Below are 20,792 nucleotides of genomic sequence, written 5' to 3'. Positions count from 1 at the left end.
TCATATTATTTGTATATCAATTGTCGTAATAATTCATTTTAATTTTCATCTGTCTATGTTAACGTGGTGTATCCACAAGTATTATGGTACGCCATTTATCCATATATTGCTTGCCTTGAGATAAACTTGACACACTCTCATCATAGATACAATAGGTATTTTTATTGAAGACAATACTCAATAAACAGCAATGCAAGTGATGGCATGATGACATGTTTTGTAAGAGACAATATTCAATAAATAAAAATAATACATTGTATGGTAAATTACAACTTCTCTAAATTAGATACTCTATTATAGTGTAATTAGACGCCTCATATTATGAGGCATCTAATTGCAAAAACCGATGAGTCAATATTAATGATAAATGACATTTTTGTACATCAAGCTTCAGTTTCTTTTTTCTACTGTATTTTATTTTTAAATTATAATATACTTAATGACTATTTTTATTAGCTGATAAACCCCTTTTTGCAATAAATACATGATAATCAAAATAACATTTATTTATATTGCTTACTAACTTTAACTTGTCACGCACTAGCATTGGGGTATAGGGAAATCACAACGTAGTGCCACTTCCCTCAATCCATCTTCAAATTTCGCGCCTCCCACCTTGTGTGACCTGCAGCGCGTGGATCGCTTTTCTAGCACCGCTGCAGGGTGAGGGGGTGTCGGCCTCGGCAATGGAATCCTTTAGGTTGTGACAATACTTTATTACATTCACTGAGAACCGACGGCTGCTGTGTCCACTCACGAATTCTAGTATTTGTAATGCAGTCGTACCAATGTATATTCATTATTTTAGGTATTTTCAATAATGGTTTCTGTAGATCATTGAGTTTTTAGACATGTAGTGCATTTTATAAGTTATAAATCATAGCTTATTGTACAAATTATTTGTTAGTTTTTGACCATAAAATATGTGACTCGTCAGTTTTTGTTATTAGACGCCTCATATAATATAAAATATTTTTCCTAGAAAATGATACACCCCTGTTACAGGCGGGCTTCTCCCGGTGTAAAATAATCATTTAGTAGCTCAAGTCGAAACGTAACCATGACCTCTAGAAACGGCTTCATAAAACATCTAATCTGATTCCTTGCTCAACCACGTAAGTAATTTTTTTAATTTAAAATGTATAAATGATGATGTATGGAAGAGATAATTTTAAGACTAAATATAAGTATTTAAATATAATAAATTTTGCCGCGCTTGCCGGCAACGTAAAAATCCCTGCGCGCCTGCGCCGAGGTGGTCCTCGTGATTCGTCAAATCAAAATCAGGCGATAAAATTTGGCCAATCACGAGAGTCCTTTTTGTTGGACGGCGTAGGTACGCGAGATTTGAAAAAAGAAAAGAAAAGGCAGTAAGCGTCCCCTTTCCGATAGGTACGGACCTGACGACTACAACTGTAAAAATCCCAAATATAATTTGTAAAACTAAAAATTAAGAAAATGTAAAATATAAACAATATCACGTTACGAGCACGAAGGACTGTGTTTTATTTACACTCCAACCGTTTGAAATTATTTTTTTTGTGAATCCGGGGTTCGATGGACTCCTGAGCTAGCCGCTGGAACCCCGGGGTTCTCAATGGCGCCCTTGGCAACGTGAAGCTCGAAGAATCGCATGGATTCTTCCGAACCCGCGAACGCTAAATAAAAGTTTATGATCCAGGAGCCGGAACAACCAAGAAATGGTTAACTAAGAAGTGGACTCCGACGTAACCCTTATCGAAGAAGAAGTGCTGTCTCCAACATCAAACCGGGAGAGCCCTCTGGTGTTCGAAGACAGTCCACATACGGAGCTGACCGCGCCTAGCGTCGTGCTGGAGACCGTAGCACCAGCGCGTCTCCAGTACGACGAATGGCTGCACAAATCCCACCTATGGAGACCAGACACATCATCGACGGTATCCAGCGAGGAGGGCTCGTAGAGGCCACGGCCCACTCGCGACGAAAAACGGCGAGCAAAATGCCGATTTTCCTAGGGTATCACTAACATGTGTACCCTAGTCGACCACGGGATGTTCGGTGAGGAGAGAAAAAGGAAACGCGAGGCTAGGGAGCCTCACAAGAGGGCTGAGAAGGCGCGCAAGCTGAGATGAATCGAAGAAGCTGTACGGGCGCAGGCTCGACCACGAGGAGATGAAGCAGGACCAGTCGCCAACCCTCTAGTCAAGGGTGAACGCCGAGTTGCTGTTGGAAGTTTCAGTGTAAACAGTGTAGTTAAAAGTGAAGATAATAATCGTAAATATCCGGAAATTCTTCTAATTACGGATAAAAAATTAATTAAGGACCCACTTTCTGAGCCCTATAATCTTAAGTTCGTTAGTAAGAAAAATGTACATTCTAGTTTTAAAAATAACGCTCCGCAAAGTGACGCCAATTCTTTCCGTTCAAATAAAGTAAATATGAATGAATTCGAAAACATTAACATTGAAAATCGCAAACAATTTTATAAACGGGAAAGACGATATTCTACAGTAGCGCGAAACCTGTTTCAAAGTTACGCCGTGTTAATAATTTGAATCCAAAGAGAAACGAGGAAAATAGTACACTACCGTCCCTATTATTTCTTTACAAATTACCAATCGTAAATTTAACACAGCGAAAACGGAACGGGAATAATAAGGCGTCACTCGACAAAGTGTTAGTTGTTATGTTAAATTTTAATAATAAGTTAAAATTAGGTATAAAAGGATGAAAGTAGAGATTGTATGCTTGTGATAAAAAAAAAAAAAAAATGAGTCAATAAGCCGTAAATTTCTCAACGGGGTTTCAATAATAAAAAAAAAAAAAAATAATAATAATAAAACGTGAGAGGCACCGTAAATCGGCGCGGCGCGCCTTGGAATAGGATGTCGGGCCGCGTAAAACGAAACAACAATTTTTTTTTAAATAAAATGGGTTTCACTAAAAATAAAGTTAATTACACAGTTTTAAGTGTACTGATTCAGAAATAAATATAATGAGAGGGTGGAATATTTCAATTTTTAATATCAATGTGATTTATACAGTCAATACAATGTTGCAAAATAATTATGGGTATTAGGGTAAAATATTAAATGTGATAGTAAGTACCATAAGTACAATGGGAAGATTTTATATAAAATTAGTAGCTATTTAATGTATGGGGTAGGAGTAATTAATAAAGTAAATTCGAATAAATTTAAAGTACAGGAAGTCTAATGAACGAATAAATTACTAAAGAAAGAAAAAGAATAAATACAGATGAAGACAATTTGGAAGCACAAAGGGAGCCACCTCTCGAAGTAAGCGCATCCAAAGGCAGCGTAGCCGAAAATTCATGATACCAAAGCTTGATGGTGTGGAGAGTGCGCACTCTCCTTTCTCGCGCAGGTTCATGGAGAGACTAGGGACGTGACGCCTGAAAGATATCGTGAAACAACAAGAGGTACTTCCGAAGTATAACCATCTATAAAAAAAAAAGGAAAGGGAAAAGGATACTTATTGTAAACATCCATCCTATTACCTGTGGGAGAGCCGTGCCGCCGTCAACGAGCCTGGCCGTTGTACCGCTATACGATGCCTTGCCCGCAGTAATAGGAACAGATGGAGACACAGTACCTGTCCATCTATGAGGTGATACTCCAGAGACCAGCAGATCAGTGGAAAACTTTCCACAGAAAGATATCCGCTGCTCGGAACGAGCCTGGCTCAATAGTAACGCCACTACCACGCCCTGGTTGCAAAGGCAGACGACGCCAAACGAGGTACGCTCCTATTGCACCAGAAGAAGAAAAACGTAACACGAAATAATAATTCCGAACGAGGGCCAAACGTCTACGAATATAGCCCCTAGGAATACAAAAGAAAGATTGGAAAGCGCGAGAGTCAAAGACTGCAGCTTCGCGACCCCTCCGCTGACTAATAAAAACGAATAAAATAACAAGAAAACCTAATTAAAACAAAGTAACACAAAATAAATGTACTACACTGAAATTAAATCAAACTCTGACCTATTCAAAAGTATCGCGAAAGCATTGCTTTGAGCTGAAAATAATAATCCCAAAATAAATATAGAAAATAATAAAAATAGAGCTAAAGTATAGAGTTTTATGTTAGAATAGTTAGATTGTAGTTGAATTCTTTTATAAACTGTTTATCATGCCATGTATTTAACGGATGAACAAGGAATTGGATGGGTGGCCGATGAGATCAGGGCGTACCTTTCGACTTTAATCCAGATGGGGCGAATGATACACCCCTGTTACAGGCGGGCTTCTCCCGGTGTAAAATAATCATTTAGTAGCTCAAGTCGAAACGTAACCATGACCTCTAGAAACGGCTTCATAAAACATCTAATCTGATTCCTTGCTCAACCACGTAAGTAATTTTTTTAATTTAAAATGTATAAATGATGATGTATGGAAGAGATAATTTTAAGACTAAATATAAGTATTTAAATATAATAAATTTTGCCGCGCTTGCCGGCAACGTAAAAATCCCTGCGCGCCTGCGCCGAGGTGGTCCTCGTGATTCGTCAAATCAAAATCAGGCGATAAAATTTGGCCAATCACGAGAGTCCTTTTTGTTGGACGGCGTAGGTACGCGAGATTTGAAAAAAGAAAAGAAAAGGCAGTAAGCGTCCCCTTTCCGATAGGTACGGACCTGACGACTACAACTGTAAAAATCCCAAATATAATTTGTAAAACTAAAAATTAAGAAAATGTAAAATATAAACAATATCACGTTACGAGCACGAAGGACTGTGTTTTATTTACACTCCAACCGTTAAAATTTCTTTTTTTTGTGAATCCGGGGTTCGATGGACTCCTGAGCTAGCCGCTGGAACCCCGGGGTTCTCAAAAACATACCTTAATTTGAAACTAGGTATTGTTTTCAGAAAATATTTCATTTACTTAAAATATAATGTCTTGTTCGAAATATACACTGGATATCCAACTTTTTGATTTTTAACAAAATATATTATTCAGATTGTATTGTTTCTTGGTTTCTGGTGAAGATACCTCATTTTTATTTTTTTAGAAATTCTTCTCAGTCCATGCTACCTCTTCGCAAGCCTAATACTACAAGGTTCTAAGTGTTTATTTTTGACAAAACAAACCTAACAATGTATTAGTATTCTAAGCTGCCTCATTGTTACTTTTGTTTTTCCAAAAATAAACACTTAGAACCCTGTAGTTCTGCACTCGCGACTTGTACTCCACTGAGGATACTCTGTAAATTGTTTGTAATGACATTCCATAAACCCATAATCTGGTTGATTTGAACAGGACCAGGTCCAAAGACAGTCAAGTACATGGCCAAACCACATCTAACTCTTCATTTTCGTGATGTTGATCTGCATAGTCCATTCTCATTTGTGACGAAATCATAGTGAACCCTGTATTTGTTCCCCTCGCAAAGTGTGGTGTTGTCCTGAGTCTTTTCCTAATTACTCAATATAACTTAATAAATAAATTAATTAATTTTTCAGGGACAACAGGAGAAAAGCTTTTCGTTATAAAGGAATTTGATCCAATCGCTGTCAGAACTGCACTTGCAGATCTTAAACAAAGGACTAACATTAACAGTGTTGCTGTATTGATGGCTCACAGCTATACCTTCATAGAACATGAAGTACAAATCGGTAAAATCGCCAGAGAGTTGGGTTAGTAACTAATAATTATTTTTTTACTATTCATAATAGAAACAAATCTATCAATTCGAATATGCAAGTATTTTATTAAACATACATCGACACATTTGAAGACAATTTACAGTGTCACTCTTTATATTCACGGTGATTTTAATCCTATTTATCATAGTTTCCCAAACCTTATTCGAACTACTGCTCCCTTTTAGAGTAAAGTTAGCCATAGGTGATAGATTGAACATTAAATTTGAATAAGAAACTGGGCACTTAAAATGTGATATGTGTATACAGATAGTAAAATTACACATACTAGTGAAACTCCATTGAAATTTGATGTTTGTTCTTATACCTAAAAACAGAACATCTCACCATTTAAAACACATAAAATGACACATACTTGTAAAAATCTTTACATTTGCAGATGAGAGATATCATTCATGCAAGGAATCACTGCTTTACATTGTTCATGTTTGTACCATAATTTCTTTATTTTTGATCCCAGCTACCTTGTACATAATTTATGTCACACGATACATATATCCAATACTATATCATAGTAACCTTCTTTTTATCTAGTACAGTGTCAATTATGTCAGTATTTTTTTTAGTTTCACACTAGTTATTAATTATTCAAATAGAAATTGATCTAGTTTTTGTTGGGTCAGTTTTGCCGTACACCTAACCTGTTGATTTGTTTTCAGGATTTTCTCAAGTATCTTTATCCCATGAAGTAATGCCGATGGTGCGTGCAGTGGCCCGGGGATTCACAGCGTGCGTTGACGCGTACCTGACACCGCACATACAACGTTACCTCTCCAGCTTTTCAGCAGGATTTTCTGACAAATTAAAGAATACAAATGTGTTGTTTATGCAGTCTGATGGAGGCCTCACGCCAATGGACACGTGAGTATATTTTATTATAAATATTTCAATGGCATTATTATTAGTTTATTCTGCGCATGATTCTATATTTATTTTCTTTGGTCTCTAACACAACCGTTTGTTTTAGATTCAATGGGTCTCGTGCAATACTCTCTGGGCCGGCTGGTGGTGTCGTTGGTTATGCACTTACTACATACAAGAAGGAAACGGATCTACCTGTTATCGGTAAATAATACTATGGATAGATTAGAAATATTTTTTACAGATGGATCTTGGCTACTGATGATTAATCAACATACACGCTCTCATTGGGCTCAACTAGAGTCAGGGATTTTTTTTGGGTCTCACAAACTCTATTTATATTCTTCTTCTGTCGTGTCCGAGCAAGAGACACGCCTAGACTGTTCCCAAACATGCCATGTCCACTGTGATGACCTCATCATTGACTTTAAACATATCATCGATGGTATTGCTAGATGCAACAAACAGTCAGACCATCATGTGTTCCAAAGTTTTCTCGGTGCCACAGTCACAGTTTGAAGGATAATCAGAGAATCCCTTAACCAATACTCGTCATATTGCTTTTAGATCTAGTTACTTGTGCGTGTCCCCAGATGGCAGCTTCTTTTTGGACACCATTGAGAAGGTTGCATAATCGCATCTCTAGCTCCACCTTGTCATTCTTTCCACCGCAGATGGTTTCTAAATCTCCTTGGATGACCTAAGGAAGGTTTTCCTAGGTTTTAGACATGATTGCGCCGGTGTATGTCCATTTAGCCCTGTCTACATATCTGCATTTTTTTGTTTACTAAATGAACGCAGCGCACTGCATGTGTAGTATGCGCATAGCTTGCCTCAAACCGGTTTCAAAATGGCTGTTTTTCGTGATGAAAGTACTATCACACATAACTGCATGATGGACTTCTTTTCAACATCACCTCAATGTTACCAACCGAATGATTCCGCGAAAAATGTGTACTAGTATATTATGCTATAATTTTACACTAAATATGCCAAAAATACTATAATTTTGTAGGATTCAAAATGAGAAATGTTCTGTGTACTTACAAATTTTTTTTCAAAATACTATAATTTTACATCTTTGTATTAAAATCAGCATTATAAAAATATGACAACACTGCTCCCATGAAAAATTGAAAACCATTTGACGTACAAGTGTAGACGGTTGACGCAGTGCGTAACACGCTTTCCACCTAAAGTGTGCGCAAAACTATTCAGTGTTAAAACTAGAATTAAAAAGTTGAAGTGAAGTGGAAGATGATGTGACCGAATGTAGACATAGCTTATAGTGAATGTCTTTCGTCACACATTTGGGCTGCTACACAAATTTAAAACCTCTCCACAGATTTCAAAATAAACAATAACAAGCTTATTTCCCTTAAAATTAAGAAAATACTTATCTTGAGGTCAATTATGAATTAATAAAAACGCATGCTGTTGTAAGATTTACTTAGAAGATTAATAAAAAGGATTGATCATTTTACCCAATACTTCAATTTGTTGACAACCTATATGTAAGTAAAAAGTCTCCGGAAAGCCTTAAATTTAATGATAGAGTATTTATTCTAAATACATAATTATATTATAGGATTTGACATGGGCGGTACATCAACTGATGTTTCTCGATATGCAGGAACCTTGGAGCATGTACACGAGGCCACAACAGCTGGAATTACAATTCAGGCACCACAATTAGGTAAATAATGATCACAGCCAATATTTTTAATACCATAAAGTAAGTGTACATTGTACGGATCATCAGAAAAGTGCTGCCCGGCTGTTCGCCGGAAGCAAAATGACGCTCCTTTTTTTCAGAAAAAAATATATTTAATTTGGATTAAATAACAGGAGCAATTCAACTGGCTGGATGTCAGGAGAAATCCCAGTAGGCCGATGTATTCCAAATAATTTTTTGCCAAAACATTTTTTTGCAAATCATCACCAACGCATATATTATATTATATCAGTAGAGGATCAAGGATGGAGGTAGGTTGTAGAGATCCGACATAAATAGTACACACTAAACTTTGTCAGACATACTTATTTGTATTCATTGAACCAAAAATACAAATTGCAGATGGTGTTGGTTAGTTTTTAAAATTCAATAAAACCTGCCAACCAAACCATAATAAATAAAAAATATTCTTCTATCTATAAAATATTTTTTATTTTTTATCGTTTGGTTAAAACTAACCAACAACACCAGCCAATTTACATTCTTAGTTCAATGAAAACAAATAAGTGTGTAACAAAATGTGCACTATTTTTGTCGAATCTCCACTATCATGGTTTGGGTTAGGCAAGGTTTAATTGATTGTTAAAAACTAATCAACACCATCTGCAGTTTGTATTATTAGTTCAATGAAAACAAATAAGTATGACTGACAAAGTTTAGTATGTACTATTTATGTCGGATCTCCACAGCCTACGCTAGTATCTATAGATTCCAAATAAGATGTCATAGAAATTTGAAACTGTTGAATGAGATTATTATATTCAATTATGTCCGATACCTTGCTGTGTTGTATTTATTACATTTTACCAACCTCCAAATTGTTTAGTTACATGGCAATACTTAAATTTCTTAATCTTTATTGTTTATTGATTCGGTTTACTGATTAATTATAAAATTTCCCACGCCGACGATCTCAGACCATTTATCCCCCCCTACTCGTGAGTCATGGAGTCCATATATTGAGTTTTAAGTCAATATGTGCGTTTGGATTCAGGATTGGCTAATTGTTTGTGTTTTTCTATTATTTCTCCAGATGTTAACACAGTGGCTGCGGGTGGTGGCTCAATACTCACGTTCCGTTCAGGTCTATTCTGTGCGGGACCTGAATCGGCAGGGGCCCACCCGGGGCCTTCCTGCTACAGAAAACATGGTCCCGCCACTGTGACCGATGCCAATCTGGCTCTAGGGAGACTGCTGCCTGAATACTTCCCCAACATATTCGGCCCTGGTGAAAATGAACCTCTGGATGTGCAAGCTACAAAGGTGCAATTGGCCAAGATCACCGATGATATTAATATATTTATGAAGAACACTGGTGGACAGACAGTAAGTTGTTACTAATCTACAATCAACATATTGTCATAGTTGCAATTTCATAGCGCTATATTTAGTGTAAAGGACGGAAGCAGGGTCAATGAAATAGCTATGTACATGTAAGAGAGTAAGGATTGTTAGTTCTGGAGATTGAACCGAAGACGTCCGCAACTATGATATAGTGATATCTAAGGCTATACAATTAAGGTGCATAATGATTTTGTCAGATTAGCATGTAGTTACTTTTAAAATAAACGTAAAAAAATGGTTTGTATATAGATATGTATATAGTATGTCTCTACAAGAGAATCAATATTGTATATAATATGCAATGTGGATATTGTAGTAAACCTTCCTGTATAGAGATGGTGCTTAATCTCTGGAAATACTAATTGCCACACAACCTCTGAAATTACTTGTACATTTTTTTGCATCCAACAATGGAACTGTAACAGTGATTTTTATAGGAAAATTAGACCAGATCTGGAAGAAGAATCAACATCTTTGTTCTGTATTGTGTAATATTGACACGTATGCTTTATTCTAATGGATTTAAGTTTTGTACTATTCCATTTGAGTGATTTAAATTCAAATTCCATCAAGTACCTTTGGTCGATAGTATTAATAGTATGCTTTATTATTTCACCAACAGATGTCCTTGGAAGAAGTGGCTATGGGTTTTATCGAAGTGGCCAACGAGGCAATGTGCCGTCCCATCAGGTTTGTCTTTTTGCATACTAAAGATATGATCATAATCATTAAGCTTAAATTATTAACCGATTCTTTATATCGTACCTTCTGCGCAAAAAAACTTGTGGATGTTGTGAAATTTGACACTGTTTCTTTCACATTCTCTTGAAAATAATGTTATGTCCTAATTTTGCTGGTGGGTTCAACACATGCCATCTATGCATATGTAAAACACAGTCATATTCAATGTGTTCATTCATATGATCATACTGTCGCGTATGCAGATTGGCCGGTTGCGAAATCACCATACAACTATGGCTGTATTTTACTTGTGTGCACTCCTCATGCGCTAAAAGCAGTAACATCACTTTTGGGCAAACACAGTTTAAGATTTGTCATTCACTTTTTGGACATTCATTACACTAACCCAAAATTCGGCCATGAAAGATATGATAATTTTAGGTACGAAATTTGTATTTAACACGGCAATATTGGATATAAAACACTGGTTTTTAGGTACTGACATTTTTTAATTTTTCAGAGCGCTGACTACTGCGCGAGGTTATGACACTTCCCGCCATGCATTGGCGTGTTTTGGTGGAGCGGGTGCCCAGCATGCATGCTCTGTAGCGCGATCACTCGCCATACACACTGTCTTCGTCCACAAATATGCCGGTAATCTATACATAATGTATTAATTCAAAATACATACTTCCTCATTTGTGTCATTTGTGGTTGTAGGAGTCTTATATTTACCTTCAAGATTTTTCATCACTTGTAAAGTACTCTTGCTTACTCATTAGTCATGACTTGGTATTGTTTTTCAGTTGAATACATCCCATGAATATTCCAACATTTAGTATTCTGTCAGTTGAAAAAATGACTGGCAATGCTTAGGTTGGCTTAGGTCATAGGTTCTCATGGCAACCATAGTCAATAGTAACCAGGGCTGCCATGAATTAGAACAGTAACACTAAAATTATAATGCCAACTTAAAAAGCAAAATACAATAAAATGAGACAAAAGCCTTAATTACTTTCGGTTTAGAAGTTCATCAGTCAAACTGTAAATTAATACGAATACACTATTATTATAGGTCATTCGAAATCATTTTAATACATCCTATTATAAATGCGCACAGTGTATCTTCAACCAATACTAAATTTAAGATACCAAAATCTGGCATGTCCAACGCATTGTTACATTCTTATGATTTTATTAAGATTTTGAAGGGGAAGCATTAATCCATAGAGGTATTAAATAAAAAGAGGGGCAATTAATCGGTTTTCTCATACAACTGAATGAAGCAGGCCAACAATAGCCGACAACTTACGAGAAATAGCGACGTGACAAAAAAAATTAGGGTATCACAAAGGATTTACTTCGGTCATTATAACGTACCCATATAATATAATGTTAACGTGGAAATTTTGCCGCAACTTTATTACCAGCCCGCCTCACCATACTTTTTCACCATACCAGCCTGCTTCACCATACTTTCATATACCTGCCGCCCCTAAAATTAACCATTCATATTTTCGTTTCCTTAATCAGCTTATGTGAAAATCGATTTCAAATTAACCACATGACCTCATGTTATCACTTGATTCGTATTGATTCACTCACGCTCTGCTGGAAGAGTGACAGAAGGAGATGATGTGTATCCCCGCACCTTAAAGTGAGGTATTGTTTCCTCTTACTGTCGTGTAATAGGCTCTTTATGACAGGAGAATAATTTGGTGGTAAACGCAATGAGTGCCCAAAAGACCAATTTCATGATGAAGAAGAAATTGAGTATCCCTTTGTGATAGTGAGAGACACGATTATGTTGTTGTATATTTTATTTAACGCCTCTGTCCTCAATCAAATATAATACATTCGTTAAGTTGGAGAATGCTAATGGGAGAATGTGGTACATCACCTGTCAGTTTTGAAGTTGGTCACGCCAGATCTAAATCATCGTGTCAATATTAAATTTATTCTGCCTGTATTCCGTAACCGCTTCACGACACTGCATAAATCCACACAGAGTACAACACAAAGCATGTCGTCAGAATGAAGAAAGAATAATGTCTAGTTGTTAAATTGTAATTATATCTTACGATGAATGTTTTCAGGAATCCTCTCCGCCTACGGTATGGCTCTAGCCGATGTAGTGCACGAGGCACAAAGTCCTTGCGCATTAGATTACTCTTCGGAGAATTTTCACCGCTTGGATGAGCAACTCGATTCCTTGTCTTTGATTTGCAAAAATAAGCTTCTTTCACAGGTAATTTTGTGATACTATAATTTCACTTGATAATTGAGAATGAAAAAAGTTTACACATACTGAGCTGTCTCAAAAATATTCCTAACAATCTCTATGAAATCTCTACAAGAACATGGGGGCACAGAATCATACGGATGCTGACAGTTTCACATATTATTTGACATATTTTCAGGGATTTTCAGAGTTACAGATAGTTCTGGAACCGTATCTACATATGAGATATGATGGAACCGACTGTGCTCTCATGTGTAGTCCTTCAGAGATATCTACAAATGAACATGGCACAAAGCGTGGAGATTTCATGAAGACATTCCTTGAAAGGTACCACAATATTATATAAGATTCTTTTCATCTAATATGGTCTCGGCTTCAGTGGCATATTATATTTCTCAAAAACCAAGTTCTCATTGTCTTTTTTCCATAACTAATGTTCATAAGCCACGAAATTGCGACATGAGTTTTAAATTAGGAGTCATAGCAGTCACATAAAAACCATTTTAACTTTCTTACAAACTGAAATAAACCGAACATTTTTACAAAGTAATTATGTTGTAATATTGTCTAGTGTTTTAATTTTGGGCATGCCCACATTAATATTGAAAGGTAAAAAATATTGAAGTAAACTGGCACTTGAAAAATACAAAAAAATGGTTACTAACGAGTCATTTCGCTTTGCAGATTTATTTGTAACAAGTGTGTGCGAGAAATACTTGCATGGGGTGTCTTCTTCTTCTTTGGCCATATCCGCCCCTTAACTGGAGCATATGGACACCACGCGGCGCTTCCAAGAATCCCTGTCGCTCGCCAGTCTTCTTGCTTCATTCTAGGTCAAACCAGCATTCCGTAGCTCCGCCGTATACACTCTGTAGATTGTATTTAGCGGCCTCCCAGGACGCCGGAATCCGGTCGGTTTGAAGAACAGGCAAGCCAGGCTGAAGTTCTCTTCTGGCATCCGCAGCACGTGGCCGAGCCAGGTCCAACGTCACCTCTTCACTTTCAGCGTGATGAGAGGCTGCTTGGTGCGTTCTCTTATCTCCTCGTTGCTCCTAAAGTCATACCACCGCACACCCAGTATTCGTCACAAACATCTGTTTTCGAAGCTCAGTATACGGTTGCTCTGAGCCTTCGTAAGGTGCCATGAATCGCTACCGTAAAGCAGCACCGACAGAATGCAAGCGTCGAATAGGCGGCATTTGGTTTTGAGCGAGTACAATCGTGAGTCCCAGATATTCCGCATAGAGTTGAATGTTGCTCCAGCCATTCCCATTCGGATAGCGAGCTCTTTCTGCAAAATGCCATCTCCCGTGATGTGTAACCCCAGGTACCTGAAGCTGTCGACGCTCTCTCGATGTTTTGTCCATTGCTAATCAGAGGGAAATCTGGATCAGGACAGGTGCTATTACACAAGACGTTGGTTTGAGGAGAGGAGCTGTTATGCAACCTGTCGATTGTCTCTTGAATGCCCTCGATTGAGTTGTCGAATAGGACAGCGTCATCGGCGTATTCCAGGTCGCATAGCTTCACCGTGGGAGTAACAGGTATGCCTCGGTCGGGTGGTATTAACTTCCGTAGTATGAAGTCAAAGAGAATGATGAAGAGAAACGGTGCAAGGACACAACCCTGTCTGACTCCGGTCGTGACCCCGAACCATTCCGTGACAGTGTTTCTAATTCTGACACAGCACAGAGCCGGTTGTCGACCGGGTTTTTCTGTCGGGGATTTCCTTCCCTTAGTCAGAAGGCCAGTTTTATGGCGCCGGTCACTCGCCCTTCGCCCCCTGCTGTTAGCTACAGCTTACGCTGCATTACCTGGAAATCGCCGCGGGGAGGCGTTTGGCATTTTGGCATTTCCCAACTTTTGCTATGAACACATCTACTGGCGTCAATGTATCCACTTGGGGCCGACCAGCCGTTGACCATCCAATGGGGTGTACTGAGATAAAAACGATTTGCACATGCAGCATATATTTTTATACAATGAATCATCATTATAATATAGAATACATGTATGGGATTAACAATCACAAAAAATATTGTACTTGAATAAGTAACTGTAGAAACATAGCTAAATATTCAACCACATTAAACAGGTCAAAAACCTCACTAATATTATATAGTAGTCTAATATTTTTTGGTAAATTACCATTTCTTGCTTCCACAGGGTGGAGGTTAAATTAATAGACTTTTTTATGAGGAATGAATGTTAGTCATTTGCCCAACCTATTGGGTTCCTGCTTTGAATCAGCCACATATTGAAAAAAAAAAAATGTTGAGTTGCCAGATGTGGGATTTGATTCCGCATCCACGACTTCAGAAACGTGTTCTTTAAGTGCAACTATTCCACCGCTGGGTTACACAATTAATAATACTCAATACCCTACTCATCATATTAATATTATATAACAATCAAGTGTTGAATGTATAATTTGTGTTATGAGATACCAAAGTGAATTTGGTTTCACGATCGCCGCTCGCCGCGTTGTGGTGGATGACGTGAGGGTGAGAGGAGCAGCCAAAAGCCACTGCCTTATTCAGGAAGAAATCCCAAAAACAAAAGTGATTCCTCAGCCAGAAAAGGTGAACTACTAGACTATCCCCATTTGCTCTATTCTCAAACCCATAATTACTGACAACTGCCAATTGATCAAATTTGTATAGATATAATCAGTGGCGGCTCGTGTATAAGATATCTGGGGGTGCTGCGGTTGATTAAAAAAAAAAAAAATGTTTATTTGGATTATATTTTACTACATCAAAATTAAATATAAATTATTTATTATATTAATAAGTTATTAAAATAAAGAACTTTCCATAAATTGCATGCAGAAATAAATTTTAACAATGTTAATAAATCATTAAAGCTATATTTCTTTCCTCCGCTGTCGCGCGCATGGTCACGTACAAACACAGAACCGGCGAAAAACTGTCGGGCCGGCAGTACCGATCAAGCTCCCAGCTGCGTGCCCCGCTCCCCGCACCCCACCTTCACCCATTCGAGCATATTCTTTTGAAATCGGTACTGCAGTACTGCGGTGTATGATAATTATTGGATGTATTGATGCGCGGGCGAGCTTAATTCACTCTTAAATAATATTTATATTTTCATATAATATACATAAATTTATGTATATTATAATATTACATTTTTCTCAATTTGCTTGGGGGTGCTGCAGTTCCGCAGTGCATATGGACGAGCCGCCACTGGATATAATACAAAATTCCATTGCTTGCTTTTATATAATATTGTCATAAAAAATACATTCAATTATTATTAGAGATATGCCTCACGATATTACTATGGCAGTATCTGACAGACCGCAGATTTTTAACGACATACGTTGAATGTAGAGCGAAGCTCTTCCTAGAATCGCTGTAATGCCGATAATTTGTGGCTAAGTATTTCATAATTATTCAAACAGATGTCACTGTGTTTAATTTGTTAGATTATGCAAATCAGTGGTCAGTAATTTAGAAATTTGTATGTGCGGCCTGTCTATCACGGCCTCATAGAGCGAGAAAACTCGCTGAAGGCATAGAACCGGTCAATATTTTCAGAATGCTATCTCTTTTGATTGTTCAAAAACTCTACCAAGTTATCCTGTTAAAACGTGTACTGCCTTGTTAATATAATATGTGATTAATTTGTATGCAGGTTGTGAATGTTTATTTCGAAGGCGGGTATCAGAAAACAAATGTATTCCAATTGCAAAATCTGGGCCCTGGTCAGAATATTTTGGGACCTGCTATCATTATGGATAATCTATCCACAATTCTCGTTGAACCAGGTAAACAAAACAACTATATTATCAATAAAATTAAGGAAAGTAATTGTTATTTTAGTATTATTCTTCGGTCTTGTCCAGCATATAGATGCTCCACTGGTCCATAATAATAATATGTGGAAATAAAAATTCACTATGATCTATGGATGGCACCAAAGATGTTGAAAAAAACCTTCTATAGAAATGGAGCCTAGATGTATGAAATCGAAACAGAAAAAGAACCTCTGGTCTACTGATTAAGTTAGCTACAAGTGACATCGATTGCAGGTTTATTTAAAGTGGACTTCACACTTCTCCGATGGCATTCCACTATAATTTCAGATTATATAGATTCATAGGATTGGGGATAGTGTATAACAAAATACGATTTCAATTTTACATTTCATGCATCTCACATATTGTCATACAATACAATATTTACCTATAAATACATGTGAAAAGATACTCCTTGTCAAATTTATATATTATATATAAGTAGGTATATTAGGCAGCCAAAAGCAATACATTAATAATTATTTTTAAGATGAATAATCACATAAAACGGCTATGTAAACAAAGCAACAGACTTCAAACCAGAACGCGAGCCTCCATTTTGTTTCTGGAGCCGCCAATAGAAGAAGACACAATGAAATTGTAACCACACGTGCAATTGTCCAATTTGAAAGTTGAGCTGCTTTCAAAATCACTAATACGGAATGCATGTGACTCTTTCTATCTAGTTTCTAATTTTTTGGATGGCATGTAGCAATGAAGGTAAAACCATAGACTGTCTGCATTATACAGTGATCCCTACATAGTCTCACTTGTGAAAGTATTGGATTGTTAATTTTATTTATTACCTTTTGACGACTGGAAACTCATGTGATAATGTTTCACAGATTGTACTGCGACCATAACTAAGTATGGAGACATCAAAATTACTATTGGATCTGGAAATACAAGACAAATTGGAACCAAACTGGATTCCATACAATTGAGCATATTTTCTCATCGGTTTATGTCAATCGCCGAACAAATGGGAAGGTGAGACTTGTATATTATTTTAATGCACTTAGCAGTATTTCCTGTCATCACACAAGATGTGGTGAATTATAAATTTATGTAAACTACGTTTTAAAATGTCTATATAGATAACGCTTATTAATTATTTTTTTAGAATACTTCAAAGAACATCTATTTCGGTGAACATAAAAGAGCGTTTGGATTTCTCATGCGCTCTTTTTGGTCCTGATGGAGGATTAGTGTCCAATGCTCCTCATATACCAGTCCATCTGGGGGCCATGCAAGAAACTGTGCAATATCAGGTTGGTTGACTGTATACTCAATCTGCACTCTTCTCTCTCATCAGCTCGTACATCAAAACTCATCTCGTCTGCAACGTGTTGAATATGTCGATGTGATGTCATCGTTGTTCACAAAACACGCGTTCCCATATGGAGCTCAGCAGATTGGTCGAATGCGACTTTTTAGTTTGAAAGAAACATCTTGTGCTGCTATCAACAAATTACATGTGTTTCAGGCTGGGAGTCGGAAGACGTCAGAACGCATACAAACACCTACGAATTGGTCATTCCTATACTGGTTCTCCACATCCAAATGTATATACATTTTGAAAGGTTACGCATGACTGTCGCTAAGTAGATGTGCGCGGTCTTCATATGCAACACCGGAGTGATGTTCCTAGAATGTTTGGTTTATGGCTGTGCGGCAGACGAGGCGAGTTTAGATGTGAGAGCCGACTTAATATGAATGACCTTAACAATAGATTAGGTGATAAGTAATAACGGTTTTTTATTAAAATAATGGTCATCTTACTGCAAATATATTTATTATAATATGTACAAAATAGGGTAAAAGTAAATTATTTATCAATTAAAATAAAATTCTGGTAAGGCTTGGAACAGGGCCCTGTTTGACAGTGTGCCTCAGCTTGAGAAACTAGAGTAAGGTGTGTTCGAATAAGCAGAACAATGTAGTGGAGAACGTCATTTTTTTGAAGATTTAAGGTATGTATTAAGTAGAAAGTAGTCTAAATAAAGTTGAAAAGGCATCTACAAGTCAATAGGCGGGTTCAGGTGTTGATTAGATTTTACATTGCATAGTGGTATTTCTCATCACAGCTATCTCTCACCCATGAATTCGTTATTGTCTCAGGGCAGAATCCTTCCTGTGCCTTTATTTCATTGTACCTTATGTATCACTCGCGGATGATTGAATTGTAACCAAGTTAATAGAAATTCGATAATCATCTTATGATACATTCCACTCACGGTGGGTGCAAGTCCCTAGAGTTGGACATTAACGCTCTAGGCAGGTAATTGTTACAAAATCTTAAAGCAAGTTTACATACAAAAAACTTTACTTAATATTAGAAATTTGCAGCTAACTATTATAGAGGACACCCAAAATTTAGGTATAAACACAATATATCTGTAGGTAGTAAGATGGCAAAACATGATAGGCATGTCTGGTTTTTTGGCAAATTGAGTTATGTATATTATGTATACCTTCAGACTCGTCTCAGTAAGATCTACGAGATCAAAATATGGTATCTCTAGGTCTTATAGATTGGGAGAAATAACCTATGTCGTTTTATGAAGACAGTATTATTGAAGTCTATTTTAGGGACATTTTCATAAAACTTTTTCGAAGGAAAACTGGAGGTACATATTGAAAAAAAAATGAGTCTATTAGAAGAATACATAATTATTTCAATGAAATATTATTTACCTCAACAGATAGGACTTCGCGGAGCTACAATGAAAGAGGGTGATGTCCTCCTATCGAATCATCCCAAAGCAGGAGGATCCCATCTTCCAGATCTAACAGTCATCACTCCTGTATTTCATAAGTGAGTATTAATACAAACTGCTTCACCCTTATAGTTTCAGAAAATTATTTAACTAAGGAATGTATGTATTCTTAATGTTATGGCAGATTATCTAATCCAAGTCTATCTAATTTTCATTTTTCAGGGGTGTTCCCCATCCAATATTCTTTGTGGCGTCTCGAGGCCATCATGCGGACATTGGTGGAATTACTCCGGGATCCATGCCACCCCACTCCACGCACCTCAACCAAGAAGGCGCTGCCTTTAAGTCATTCTTACTGGTGGAACATGGCGTATTCAAGGAGGAGTTACTGAAACATGAGCTGAGAGAATCGAGGAACTTGGCTGACAACTTGTCGGATCTTAGGGCACAGATTGCAGCCAATCAGAGGGTAAATATTTCGTTTTTATGTCTATTGAATAAACTTCATCATATTACTTACTATTTTGATAAATCACTGAAATGCAGACAGAATGATATAATTGAATGAAAAGATACCTCATGACTTCAATGTCACTGACAACTTTTGTTTTGACAAGTGTATATTACCAACACCGAACTACCAACTTAAAGGTCGCTCAAGAGATTTATTTACAAGTTTGTTTAGCCTTTTTTTCTCTACACCAATTCAGTGGGGTGGGTAAAAGCGAAGTTGGAAAACAGGAGGTGATAACATTACAGACATCCATGCCTTGAATCAAATAAGCATAAATTGGAAAACACAACAGTGGTAGGGAGTTTATCTCGGGACCTGCAATATCCAATAGAACTAACTTATAAGTACCTATATAATTTTACATTATCCAAACATTACTATCCCGTTTACACGTGCATGGATTTACTGTTGACAATAAGTATTATCGCGGCCATAACAAGAAAATGTATGGGTAAACATATTGTATTATCTGCAGTTGGCAAGATTGCATGCATGAATCAAAAAAGTTTGGAAGTTTCTGAATTTGAATGCTACAGTAGGAATTTTTTCGATCTGCGCCTGCGCAGTAAAATGATAGTGGCGAACCTGCCGGCAAAAAAAACGAGCTATGAACGAATTTTCAGGTTGACCGATTTTCACTATCTATCAAATAGTACGAATTTGTACCATACAATAACAACATCGTGTCTCGCTCACTCTTAAAGAATGAATTGGAGAGACAGTCAGCACTTTTAAGTGTAAACAGTTATTGTCACGATAGTTTAAAATACGCACTATTGCTGCCAGTAAATCCATGCACGTGTACAGACTTTTTTAAGCCTGAAATGTACCGATTAAAAATTTTCAATGACAGCTAAAACAAGATGGCAGCCAAAATTTTAATTTTCCCATAGTTACCTATTGTCTGATTTGATTGATTTTCAGTTTAGATATGCATTTTATGATGCTGAAAACTAATTCGGCGTTAAACTTCATATTTTGCAAATACCAAGATACCAGATTTGATTGATTTTCAGTTTAGACATGTATTTTATATAGTGCTGAATACAATTTCGAAGTTAAACTATATATTTTGCAATTGGGAGCCCATAAAATACCTAGCTAGATGGTGGACAATTATTGAATTATTTAATTGTAATATTAAATTTCATAACCACAACAAAATAAGAACAATTCGTACACACATACCTAATAATTTACTTGAATA

General features: G+C 36.9%; 1 protein-coding gene across 5 annotated transcripts in view; it reads left to right on the top strand.

Annotated features, from left to right (window-relative positions):
• The window catches only part of LOC147077913 (5-oxoprolinase), a 37,562-nt gene that overhangs the window by 7,386 nt on the left and 9,384 nt on the right, over positions 1 to 20,792 (top strand). For all 5 annotated transcript variants that reach the window (XM_085960949.1, XM_085960950.1, XM_085960954.1 and 2 more), the window contains exons 5-19: positions 5,468 to 5,641; positions 6,328 to 6,529; positions 6,636 to 6,733; positions 8,118 to 8,225; positions 9,298 to 9,590; positions 10,231 to 10,298; positions 10,810 to 10,943; positions 12,386 to 12,537; positions 12,710 to 12,858; positions 14,975 to 15,113; positions 16,189 to 16,321; positions 17,197 to 17,341; positions 17,475 to 17,622; positions 19,057 to 19,169; positions 19,294 to 19,540. In XM_085960949.1, coding sequence (XP_085817075.1) covers positions 5,468 to 5,641; positions 6,328 to 6,529; positions 6,636 to 6,733; positions 8,118 to 8,225; positions 9,298 to 9,590; positions 10,231 to 10,298; positions 10,810 to 10,943; positions 12,386 to 12,537; positions 12,710 to 12,858; positions 14,975 to 15,113; positions 16,189 to 16,321; positions 17,197 to 17,341; positions 17,475 to 17,622; positions 19,057 to 19,169; positions 19,294 to 19,540 — 2,303 coding nt within the window. The remainder of the gene's footprint in view (positions 1 to 5,467; positions 5,642 to 6,327; positions 6,530 to 6,635; positions 6,734 to 8,117; positions 8,226 to 9,297; positions 9,591 to 10,230; positions 10,299 to 10,809; positions 10,944 to 12,385; positions 12,538 to 12,709; positions 12,859 to 14,974; positions 15,114 to 16,188; positions 16,322 to 17,196; positions 17,342 to 17,474; positions 17,623 to 19,056; positions 19,170 to 19,293; positions 19,541 to 20,792) is intronic.

The sequence above is a fragment of the Rhyacophila brunnea genome, unplaced genomic scaffold (genome assembly GCF_057557595.1).
Source record: "Rhyacophila brunnea isolate RB1 unplaced genomic scaffold, BYU_Rbru_1.0 scaffold_12, whole genome shotgun sequence".
Classification (NCBI taxonomy): Eukaryota; Metazoa; Arthropoda; class Insecta; order Trichoptera; family Rhyacophilidae; genus Rhyacophila; species Rhyacophila brunnea.
This window is presented reverse-complemented; position numbering and strand designations above follow the sequence as displayed.